Source organism: Oculina patagonica, chromosome 1 (genome assembly GCF_052425735.1).
Source record: "Oculina patagonica isolate OP01 chromosome 1, crgOcupat, whole genome shotgun sequence".
NCBI lineage: Eukaryota > Metazoa > Cnidaria > Anthozoa > Scleractinia > Oculinidae > Oculina > Oculina patagonica.
Window position 1 is genome coordinate 31426539 of NC_135758.1, and position 13280 is coordinate 31439818.

A 13280-nucleotide genomic window follows, 5' to 3' on the forward strand; every position below is an offset into this window, starting at 1 on the left:
GGATTGCTTTATTCAAATACAATTTTAGAATGATTGCTGTATACTAGGTACAGTGGAACCTCGATTTAACGAACCTCTATATAACGAAGCCCTCGGTATAACGAACGATATTCTTCAGCCTGGCCAAAGTTACAGTGAAATGTATGGAACAGGACCTCGATATAACGAAATCCTCGTTATAACGAACACAATCCGGAAGCCCAAACGTAAAATGTACCTCGATATAACGAATTTCAGTAAACACGCGACAAAAAGTATGCAAAAGATGAACGTAGATCAGACCAACAAAGATGAAAATACTTTAATCCTAACAGGAAAACAACTCCAAAGACATATTTCTATACCTATGTGGATATTAATCATAAAAGCACAAATGTTATTTTCCCGGCGTATCCAATCGAACGTTCGGTAATCGAACTCAATCGAACACCAATCGTTCGATTGGGTTCGGTAATCGAACATAATCGAACTCACAATAAAATTTGGTCAATCGAACAAAATCGAACGTTCGATTATTGAACAGTCGACAATCGAACAGAACCGAACGTTCGATTACATCTACATTTTATCATGAGTCGGTAAAAAGTCCTTTCGGATATCACACCAACGTCGAACAGTAGACAATCGTACTCAATCGAACGTTCGATTACCGAACTCCTGTTTTTTTATATTGCGGACATTTTGTACGGTGCACCGTCCCCCTGATTAGTTCTGCGTGATTTACTTATAAAAAGACGGATTCCGAACAAAATCGAATCGGATTGAGTTTGATTGTGTTCGATTCGTTCGATTGGTTCGATTGGTTCGAAAATCGAACTCGCAACAAAATAGATGTTCGATTTTGTTCGATTACCGAACCTAATCGAACGATTGGTGTTCGATAGGGTTCGATTGATTTTTCGTTCGATTTTGTTCGATTGGATACGCCGGGTATTTTTGACAGTCGTTCAGATCATTAAATGCTGGGTAGTGCAACGTCACAGCGTGAAAAACAATTATTAACTATACCTCGATATAACGAACACTTTGGTTGTTTTTCCACAAATTCATTATATCGAGGTTTTCGATATAACGAACCCTCGATATAACGAACAAATTTCCCCAGTCCCTTGGCACTTCGTTAAATCGAGGTTCCACTGATATAGGTCTTGTCATGCCTTTTAGGTTGATTTATACGTTGCCACACCACAATAGAAGACTATATTTTAAGTTTCATAAAGTTTGGGTTTTATAAAGGTATAGTTTGTTTTAGAAAAACGGCAAATGATATTATATGACCAAAAATAGTTGTTTACAAAAAAAAAAAGGCTTACTGATAGAGAACAAAGTGAAGTAAACAAATTGGATCTGGTAAGAATTACAGAACCAATTTAGACGACCTAAAATGGTGAAAATGTCTATCTTCATTCGCTTTTATAACTTGAAATGTGTGGTTCTCAGAAACCATTTGGTCCGACCCGCCTTGATAGGTCCGCTTATGACCGCCGTCATGCATGTTTATGCCGTGTCACTCAGTGCTAAAAAGAAATCTTCTCCCCGAAATCACTTAAAATAAGCAAAAATCTAAAGATCCAATATGCTGTACTCGGAAGAAGTGCGTGTATTTTTATATTTCAACTTAGAGAGTTAAATATGGCTCAAAGCGGCAATATTTGGCTTACGCCGGTTCCTAACGGAAATAACTCTGCAGTAAAATGTAATGATTTGACCAGGAAAGCTTGCAATTCTTTCAAGAGATCAACTTTTTTCAGCTTTTATGTCTTTTATCTATAGAAATATATGTTTAGTGTCTTGCTTCTAAGATTGTGATCTTTTGATCGCGATGAATTCACTCTTTTCATTTTCTTTAGCCCCAATTTTCTGCTCCTGGGTTTTTGAGAATCAATGATACCTTGCCAATATTTCTGAGCATTTAAAAAGCATATAACAGTTGAAGAACGGAGGTTGAAGTACCTCATTCGAATTCACTATGTTTTCAGATAAACACCAGGCCTGCTATTTCTTTGTTCATCTGTTTTGCAACAACCCAGAAAACTTTTTTCTTAGTCAATAGTCCCTCACCCAACGTAAATGTGTGCTGGATTTGCGTGAAAGAATTTTTTGCGGCTTCGGTGTACGTTCAACTTAGACCGGAAGTATGATTCGCGCTTCAGCCAATCTGGAAGTGCCACTTTTGCCATTGACGAGAGAGGACTGGTAACAACATCCTTTCCGGCTGAAAGGATTCGATGGTAATTTTTGCGTCGTTCGTTGCCAACAAGTTTGTGGTCCGTCTCAAAGCTCTGTTGCAGTTCTCCACTCTTCTGATCGAAGGCTTTCTTAGGTAATACGAAAATATTAAGCTTTAAAATGTCTCACGGCGGCCACCACGGCGGAATGGCAATGACGACAATGGCAATGCCGAGTAACACTACACACTCGCCGACAATGGCGCATCATAACATGGACATGGGACATGGAATGATGGTTAGTTAAAATTCTTTTTTACTTTATCCCTTAAAGAACGCAATTTCCAGTCAAAGAGATGGCTGGCTATTACATTCGTTATTCAAATTGTTCTCTAAGTTCTAGTTGAAATAGTTACCCAAGAATCTTAAACTTCCGTAAAGGGTTATAAATTAATATCAAGCAATCAACGGCAATATATCACATTGCCTTCTCGTGACTCGGCGAGTTCGTGATTCTCCATGGTATTAAAATACGCGAACAAAGGCAAGCTGTGCCAAACAGTTAGAAAGTTTTAAATATCCATTACACCTTTAGCTAACAAATCATAACTGTACGAATTTTTGTAAGAGACCTAATAAAGAACAGTTAACGTTCACAAGATGTAAATGCCAACTGTGCGAATTTTGTATATGAGGAAAAGAATTATTTTTCAATCATAGCTGAATGTGAAATTTATTATTAAAGCTTAAATTAAAACAAGCTAGCTTTATTTTTTGAAGTCGTTAAAATAATGGCCTTTAAAGATATGATAAAAAGATTTTTGGATCTCCTTTGTTACTTTAAGAAGATGTCAAATTTACATGTCTTGACACAATATTGTATTCATCGCACGTCCTTTTGTCTCAATCTTGTTCTTTTGTGTCACCTATTTCACAAGGTTTTGTGTCAGCTTTTTTTAGTTTTGCACATCTGTTTAAACATTTTTTAAGACGTGAGACCCTTTGCTTGTTCTTGAACATACAACTTTCTTGATGTCAGCTGTGCCTTTACAAATATCTAACCACACTCTCCCAGGGTATCTGTGTGACGTTTATATGACGTCAAGGCAGTTAAATATGTTGGACCTGTTTCAACCACAAGTGTTTTGGTGTAAATATATAGATGTTTTGATATTAAGCTTTGTCTGCCTAGATCTACCCAAATTAGCATGTATTAATATCAAACCTGAGAGACAGTGTTTCATCGGGATATCCAAACATTGAGAAGAGAGTTGAAAAATACGACACACAGCGGAATATTTTTGTTAAAATTCAAGGTATTTGGATAGCCAATGAAACACTGTCTCGAGTGTTTGATATATCTTCTCAATTGAAACGAAAACTACAGAGTAAATGGAGAAATAAAATCGCAAAAATTTGATCCAAACCTTCGTCACAGTTATGATTGTCTTTGTTTTAACTTGTTGAATTATTAATGAGTTTGAGAAGTGTATAATTATCTACACAGTATTTATCTGACTTTCAACTGTTTTTTTAATTTTGAAGATTTGGGTTATCTTTTAAACACATTTTGCCAAGTAGCTTCTGCTTTCATATAAGTTCAATGATGACCTTGATGTATTTTCTTGTGGAAGTCTTTTTTGTTTGCATTATGCAGTGATATATGCAAGAATTTGTTCCAAGTCTTCCAGTGTGTTCCACAAAAAATATTTATTAGAATTAGCATTGATTCAACTTTCTGTCATTAATAAACTGTGGGTATTTATATGTCATGTGGAAATTTGTTTGAATCTATAGAGTGCCTGTCAATCAACTCAATTCAATGTCCACATAAGTAATTAATTAAAATGCAAGTGAATTTTGCATTTGTCAATTTTGCTTTGTCACTTGCATGTAAAATTGTAATTACATATATAATTTTTAGAAGTTGAAAAAACTGAGATTCCTATTGCTAACACTGTTTTGAAAAAATTTAGCTCCAGGAATATAATTAAGGAAATTAGTCTCTTTTAACTAAAATAAATTATTAAAAATAAGCATTTATGGAACTTTGGGGCCTAACAGGCTTAAACCCAGTTGTGATAATTAATGACAACCTGTTTTTATTGGCTACTAAAATATTGATATGGTGGTCATAACTGAGGGTAGGCAATAAAATATCAAAAATGTACCTGCTGACAGTGCAGTTTTACAAATATATGGGCAGGACTGTATGTGCGAGAGTACAGCAGTTTCAATGTATTTCACTATGGAAAAGGTAGCTGTTTTGTTTCCTTTTATCGCAGTTTCATGTCACTGAACAAAATATTAGATATTAGAGCCCCTTTCTGTATGTATGTACATGTAGGATTACTTTTGTATTCATTTCTGGTGCTCCAGGTTAGCTAATGAGTTTTCCTTCTGCTGGGAGCTAGAAAATTTGCATGCAAACCTTTCCAGATAATTTTTTCTATTCAGTTTAGATACATTTTTTGCCGTTTCTTTTTGTCAGTCTGTTTAAAAACGTTTTCGTGTTTCTGGACTTACCTTAACAATCCTGTTTGATGAACCAGGCTGCTGGTTTCTACATACTTAGGTTAGCAAGTAGATTTGCTTGCAAACCTTAGAGTCTGTCCAGTTTGAAAGGTGGAGCAACATATTTTTTGTCTTGTTTCATGTGAAAAGTCACCTCAGGGCCATTGTACATGTACATGTACATGTATATAATCTATACTACCAGCTCTAAATTTCATTTCTCTGTATCTCAGACAACTTAATAATCAACTTCTCTGGTATATCTTTATTTTGAGTTTCATCCTACAACCAGCATTTTTAAAGGTAGAATTGTACTAAGTAGAAATATATATACTTCACATATACTGTCAAATAATTATTATTTGTGGTGTGGCTTGAATTTGTTTTTGGTTTGAAAATATTTTCAGTGTTTATCAGTAGTCAGCAGTTAGCCATACGATGTAGCCATTCATTATCACAATGTACATAATCATAATGTAGCCATTACATTATCATAATTATATAATATAATATATGTAATTTGAAACCCACAACCGTAGCCTACAGGCTCTAGAATACAATATAAATATTCCATATTCAGTTTTGATGCCTATACTAAATATTTTTTCACACACTGTATTAATTGCTGCCGATCTTTGGACCATTATTCTTGTGCTGTCAGTTTTGTTACTATTATGTTGAATTTTATATGTAAGAGAATTTTTCAAGCCACTGAACAAAAAGGCCCTTCTAAGTTATCAGTTTATTGAACGACTGAAACAAAGAGTTAGTATTTATACAGTTTTTAAGTGTGCATCCATGAGAGGACCAGGCAATATGTGATACAGCTCACATCACCGATTTCGCCCAAACTTAGCATAAATGTTGGGTATGGTGAGCTTTTCACTTTGGCAAAACATTAGCTCAAATTTTTTTTTCCCTTGGAGTTATGGCACCTTTTGCAAAATTGGCCATTTTTCACTAATTTATGCATATTTAATTAGCTGACTTTGAATGACCAGTTCCACAAGAAAAATAGACTTCTGAAAATAAAATTCACAGCATTATATTCTGTGGTTATTGGGCTTTAAGTACAATAATTTACTTCAACCGTACGATTTGATTTCTTCTCCTCAAACAGACTTTTGAAAGGTACACATTTCGTACTGCTAAAAATAGCCTTCAATTAGTGCCAAATATCTCCCATGAGCAACAACTTAAATATACATTATTCTTACATGGGTAATGAAATCCATCATTTAACTTTACAAAAATGGCACAAAATGTTTGGGGACCAATATATTTTATTTGTACTGAGGAACTACATGTAAACACACGTGACTTAACGATTTCTTGCTATTTCATCAAAATTCACCGAAACACAGAAGCCATTTATTTACTCAATTTGGCACAAAAGTGGTACAAAATAGCTAATCAAGCATACATCTATCGATAACAATCAAAACATTGGCGAAGAAAAGGCACCTAGGGCATTTTCGGAGCATTTTCAGAGCCATATAAGCTTCTTAATTCGGCAATGTTGTGATAGCAAATGTAAATACAATGTACAACAGCGAAAGATTTTCTTCACAAGCTCGCTCACTCCAACATCTAGGCACATCAAAGTTAAGAAACAAGAAAGTAATGCTACATACATGCCACTTATCGACACTTAGATGCTTTCTTCTGAAGATTTTGTTCTTCTTGCTGCACTTCGATTTTAGTTGACATGTGTACTGTTGCTTTGAGGTGCGCTCAACTCAGCCAATCCATCGTGGTTCATAGGTTGTCAATAAAGTCATTCAAAGAGCTGTTCAAAGTTCACGGAGGGACAGTTCTCTCAGCCAGTTTACATGATGTAAATTTAACTGGAAATAAACAGCCGCTATCCCCCGCCATCTTGGATTTATAGCTTTGAGCCTGCCGTTTCAGTCAGCGGTACGGCCCGTTCACGTGTGTCATCACGCGGGACCACACGCGTGTTCATATATTTGCTTTTCCTCCACGAATGTTCGTTTTCATCAGAGTAACGTATTTATTTGATTAAGCGCCCTGAGCGCTGATTAAATTTGTGGACCTTGAGAGTGGGCGCTTATTAAATTTTCACGATTTTCAGCGAAAAGTAAGTTTTTTTTGTAAAAAAAAAAAAACTGACTGTTCATTTAAAGTTTCTGAAAAATAGAGTAAACACCCGCGAGTAAGAACCTATTGTTTTTTAGATAGCTTAAGGTCGCGGGGGAAACCAACTGCATGAATAAATTCATGAAGGAAAATTTTGCTTGACCTGCATCTTTTAAAACGCTTATTTCTCAGCTGTTATGGGTGCGATTAAGCTCAAATTTTACAGAGACATAAAGAAATGACAAAAGATTGTGAATGTCATCTTTTATTTGGTAGATTGCATTTAACGGCGGTGTTATAGCCTCGTTTGTACCAAATTTGGAAAAACATGATTTTGTGGCAGAGTTTGCGGAACGAGTAGGAGACAGCACACTGTGATCTTGTCAAAAGCTAATCAGTCAATACCTCGAGTGTCATAACAGAAGCGGATTTTTTAATTTAAAGTTTGCCAGCAAGTTATGGCGGTTTAAGTGCGCAAATTTGAATTCAATGTCTTCTACCTCTTTCTAAAAGCGCTCTTTTAAAATTCCGCTTCTGTTATAACACACTACAGTATTCATAGTTTACCTATCTGCAGTGGCAAGTAATGAAGTTCTGTATCCGCGCTGTATTCTCTGCCACAAAATTGTCGGAAAAGTCCAAACTTTGAGATTTCCGAAGGTGTCCCGACCTAAATACGATCATTTTGCCAAGGAAAGATGTAATTATGGTAATTATATTCCACGCTTTTATGGTGAGAACAATGCGTTTTTAAATAGGGCACGATTGTTTATGCCATATATTTTGTGATTACTCTGAGTTGCAGAAATATTCAAATTTAAATGAAAATAAGCTTAAATACTTTCTACAATCTATATGAACGTATATCGCTAAGTGTTGTTTTAAATTGGTTAAAATATCAAAGAAACAGGGATTTTTTACAAATCACATGCACGCGCCCATATTTTTGTCCAGTCATAAATATCTCGTAAAGTTGTCGATGTCAGTCGTTGTACTTCGTGCATACGCTTTAAATAAATGCATAATGATGAGCCTAAGGTGTCCCCCGCGACCTTAAGCAGGTTCTTACGTAAAGGGTTATTAACGCAAATTTAGGCTAATTAGGTTCTTATTTAGAGTCTTAATTTCTGAAGAAAAATTTCAATGCTGTTATAGAGATTTTAGTGGCGTTCGGCCTTTTTCAATTCTTGTATAAGATTTGCATACCACATAGTGTTTATGTCAAAATAAAGCACTAATCATATCATATTTTCCTAAAAGTAAACATTTTTAATCAATTTTAGAAATTAAGAACCTGTTAAGAACCTGTGGGCGCTTATTATTTTTTCCAACCTTCAAGGTGGGCGCTTATTCGATCTGCTAGGTGGGCGCTTATTTGAGGTTGGGCGCTTAATCGAATAAATACGGGTAGTCTCTGAAATGTCGGAAACCATTAAAAATCAGCCAGTTCTTTAATCTTATATCAGGTTAAAGCGAGTATGCTCATTGTTTTTTGTTGTTTCTGTGTTTTTTGGGAGGTAAGGGAGGGGGCGAGTGTGGACATTCAACGAAATGGCGGTTGTTAGCATGACCTGTGTCCATCTGTTCCTTCTGTTTAACTCTTTAACTGCTAAATTCGACTTTTGTCGACATTTGGAGGAGCAGTCAATGAACCACTTGTTACGTCATTAATTTGATAGTCAGCAGATTCTAGTGATAAGCATCTGATAGAGCTAGGTTTGACCTTTTCAAATAACTATTCATTTTGCGTATCCTTTGCATCCTGACAGAGCTAATCAAGAAAAAGTCAATCACTTTTTGGTGCAAAATCAGTGCTTAAACAGGCCAAAACACCTGTAAAAGATCGAGGTCCTCTTTTCAGGGTTCACCAATGTTTTAATCAAAGCCTTTTTGGTCTAAAGGAAGGACGGATACACTAGAAAGAAGTGGAAATAACAAAGCCGAGAAGAAAGAAAGGAAAAGGAGCAAGAAAAACAATGGAAACGATTTCGCAAACAGTACATTTTGTACATTTTTCCATGCAATCTTCATCAATATCTTGCTGCATTGTGGAAAAGTGCTTTTTGAGCAAAGTTAAGGGAAATTCAGGATCGTAGCACCAAAAATTTAGTTTAACGGTAAAAAAAAAACGGTTTTTAGAGAAACTTAGCACTGAAAGGGTTAAATAGTCTTCCTGTTATATTAATTTTTGGCAGCTTGGAGACTGAATCTGTACCCTCTCTCCTTTTTAAGATCCCACAAAGTTCTTCATTAGGTAGAGGAATTTGATCAAAGCATGTAATCGTTATGTGCAGTATTAATAACTTTTTTCTCGGGGGAAGGGAACTTGAACAACCAATAATTAAAAAATACAAATGTCTGGGAAGTGACTGGGAGACGTTGACATTTTGATTTCATCGTTACATTACGTGTTCTAGGTTCACCGTTGCCCTGCATGACGATCGTTGAGCAGAAAAATTCTGGAACTCTTTTACTGAACAGTAATTTTTACGGAAACTCTGTTCGGATTGCATGGGTTTCGCAGTTCTAGCGTTCTAGTCTCTTTTGCATCAGGTCTCCCACCAGCGAAAAGAAATAACAGGAAACTGAACTACAAATGGGCATTGCAGTACACACATCAAGCTGCAGTGAAGGAAAATTTTTTTGCTAAGACAAATTGAAAATATTGTCATGTAAATAACAAACGCAATCTACTTACCATGACAAAAACGAACATTCGTGGAGGAAAAGCAAATATATCTATGACCACGCGTGTGGTCGCGCGTGAGGACACGTGAACGGGCCGTACCGCTGACTGAAACGGCAGGCTCAAAGCTATAAATCCAAGATGGCGGGGGATAGCGGCTGTTTATTTCCAGTTAAATTTACATCATGTAAACTGGCTGAGAGAACTGTCCCTCCGTGAACTTTGAACAGCTCTTTGAATGACTTTATTGACTTGTAACCTATGAACCACGATGGATTGGCTGAGTTGAGCGTACCTCAAAGCAACAGTACACATGTCAACTGAGATCGAAGTGCAGCAAGAAGAACAAAATCTTCAGAAGAAAGCATCTAAGTGTTGATAAGTGGCATGTATGTAGCATTACTTTCTTGTTTCTTAACTTTGATGTGCCTAGATGTTGGATTGAGCGAGCTTGTGAAGAAAATCTTTCGCTGTTGTATTTACATTTGCTATCACAACATTGCCGAATTAAGAAGCTTATATGGCTCTGAAAATGCTCCGAAAATGCCCTAGGTGCCTTTTCTTTGCCAATGTTTTGATTGTTATCAATAGATGTATGCTTGATTAGCTATTTTGTACCACTTTTGTGCCAAATTGAGTAAATAAATGGCTTCTGTGTTTCGGTGAATTTTGATGAAATAGCAAGAAATCGTTAAGTCACGTGTGTTTAGTTCCTCAGTACAAATAAAATAATTATATTGGTCCCCAAACATTTTGTGCCATTTTTGTAAAGTTAAATGATGGATTTCATTACCCATGTAAGAATAATGTATATAAGTTGTTGCTCATGGGAGATATTTGGCACTAATTGAAGGCTATTTCCAGCAGTACGAAATGTGTACCTTTCAAAAGTCTGTTTGAGGAGAAGAAATCAAATCGTACGGTTGAAGTAAATTATTGTACTTAAAGCCTAATAACCACAGAATATAATGCAGTGAATTTTATTTTCAGAAGTGTTTTTTTCTTGTGGAACTGGTCATTCAAAGTCAGCTAATTAAATATGCATAAATTAGTGAAAAATGGCCAATTTTGCAAAAGGTGCCATAACTCCAAGGGAATAAAATATTTTGAGCTAATGTTTTGCCACAGTGAATAGCTCACCATACCCAACATTTATGCTAAGTTTGGGCTAAATCGGTGATTTGAGCTGTATCACCTATTGCCTGTTTCTGCCCTGTTCTCTTATGGACGCACTCTTAATCAACTATCATTAATTTTTGACCCGATAATGACTTAACTCATCTTTAAAATGTCTGACTCCATAACACTTTTATTCCTTCTGCGATTCACTTATTGTTTTTCTTAGTATTTATATATATTTTTAACTAAATAATTCTTTGTTTTTTTGACAGATGTACTTCCATTTTAGCAAGACTGTAACTATTTTATTTGAAGGCTGGTCTGTAGATGACACAACAGGTAAATGTTACAGACTTTCATGTAACAGGAATTAAAATCCTACTGTACTTTCTTTAACAAACAGTTTATTTTTAAGATTTCATCTATTTTTTTATTCTCAGTTTTCTTTGCTTTACCTACATGTAGTACATGTAAGTGCTCTTTAGCAATTTTGTTCCATTTTCTCTTGGTATTCACTGATTTAAACATGGAAAAAGCAAGCAAAAATAGCAAAAATATTATCATTTTTGAAAATTGTAACCCTTTTGCCCCTTACTTTTTTTTAACAGAGCTGGTATTCTCCTGTCTCGCTATATTTGTTCTCGCTGCACTCTATGAAGGCCTCAAAGTTTTGCGTGAAATTTTGAGGAGGAGGTACAGTTATGTGGTGAGTGTAGATTTGACGGAAACTAAGGTGTATGGCACAGGACCAAGTCAGACAGCTGTTGTTACAGAATCAAAGGGACAAATGCCAAGGTAAGATTTGTCTGCTGGTACATTTTTATAATTAATTTTTAACTGTGAGCCAAATACCAGTCTCCTTTACAGCCATTTTCTGGAATGTCATGCAATGCACCACCAGAGATGTTGCACGACATTTCCAAAAATGGAGCAAAGGAGTAGACTAACCAAAAGAGGTGTGAGTGTCTTTTTTGGTTATTTACTTGATCTGCACGCACTGCAGACCTATGATGCTGGGTTTTGTTATCAATAGTGAAAACATAATTGTGGAAGAGAAACACCTCTAATAATAGTAACAATATAAATTTTTATAGTGCTATATATAAAATATCCATAGCGCTTTACAGTTATAATTTAACAAGTTAAAAAATTTACAAATATCGCTAAAAGATAAAAACTAAAAACTTCCAGATATTTGTCTACATTTTGTTCCAAAGGTCCCAGCTTTTAGACCCAGACATCCAGCCCAAAGTACCATTACATCTAACAAATGACAGCAAACTAAAATCACATTATTCATGCAGCGCAAAATCTCAATTTTGATACAATTTTAACCACGAACCTGGAGCGGGAGAACCCCAAAGTGAAACAGGTGTTGTTGCTCAAAAAGATTAAAGCCGTGATTTGTGTGCGAAAAAACCTAGAGTGCAAAGGTTTGCCTTTGTTATACAGTCAACTCTCTCTTAACGGACACCTCTATAAGACAGACCTCTCCATAACGGCCTCCCTTTTTTTTTTGCCCCTTGTATTTTTTCCTTTTTATGGGTATTTTTTTCTCTTTACTGTAGGATCAATATAGAAACGTTTATCAGATCACCTGGTATTGACCTCATGCATGGTCAGCCTGTCATTTTCTTTAGTAATTTCAAATCACTGAAAGTTATTTTCATTCTTTTCAGGTCTCGACTGTGTAACTGGCATCACTTTCTTCAAACCTTTCTCCACATTGTGCAGGTCACACTTAGTTATTTCCTCATGCTGATCTTCATGACCTACAATGTGTGGCTGTGCCTCGCTGTTGCTTTAGGAGCTGGCTTTGGTTACTTTGTCTTTGGATGGAAGTTAAACAAAGTGGTTGATATCTATGAACACTGCCACTGATTGGTCTTTCACCGTCAGCAATTACATGAAATGTACTTTGATTGTAGTTAGTTTAAGTTAGTTTAATTAGTTTAATATACAAATTATGTAGCTATATCGAGGCCTTCCAAGGGGTAAAAGTGACAAGCGACAATATCACATGACCCTAAAACGGCGACACAGGAACTTTAACGGCGACAAGCGACATCAGCGGCTCAAAATGCAACAGCGACACAATAGCAGGAAAAATGACAGCAACATTAAATGTTACAGCTGGGGCGACGACATCGTTCCAGAAACATGCGACATGCGACACGGCTACCCCCTCGGAAGGCCTCTATATCAGTGAGGATCACATTACACATGAGACTGGTATGACTTCTCATCACTCAGCTCTAGGCATAAGACTGGCATTTTCCTGGTGTAATCATAAACAGCTATGGTGTCAGAAATATCCCTATTTTTTGAACCCTTGATTTCTTAACCCCCTATAACTCAAACCAAACTGAAGGTCATTTCCCCCAGTTTTGCTTCATCTATAAACACTGCAATTTTACCACCAGTTTCTTCAACTCCTCATTTCTCAAGCCAATTCTTATTTCGCTTGGAGTTTTGAGTAATCAAGATTCCACTGACTGTAATTTCAGACTTGCCCAAGGTTCTCATTATTTTTATGCTTGTGCACACATTCCATGCCGGTCTCATGTTATCATTGATCCCACCCAGCTAAGTTGATTTTGCTAAACTAGTAGAAGGAAGAAAGCAGTGCAGTCTTGAAATAAACTAATAAAATTAGCTAGCATCCGGTGCTAGTTGTAATTCTTTAACTCCTT

General features: G+C 36.1%; 1 protein-coding gene across 1 annotated transcript; it reads left to right on the forward strand.

Moving 5' to 3' along the window:
• Positions 1-2219: 2219 nt before the first annotated feature.
• Positions 2220-12628, forward strand: LOC144649953 (high affinity copper uptake protein 1-like). The gene is made up of 4 exons (XM_078509553.1): positions 2220-2466; positions 10860-10926; positions 11196-11382; positions 12267-12628. Exons 1-4 carry the CDS (start codon positions 2350-2352, stop codon positions 12466-12468), a joined length of 573 nt encoding a protein of 190 aa, XP_078365679.1. The 5' UTR covers positions 2220-2349; the 3' UTR covers positions 12469-12628.
• Positions 12629-13280: the final 652 nt, after the last annotated feature.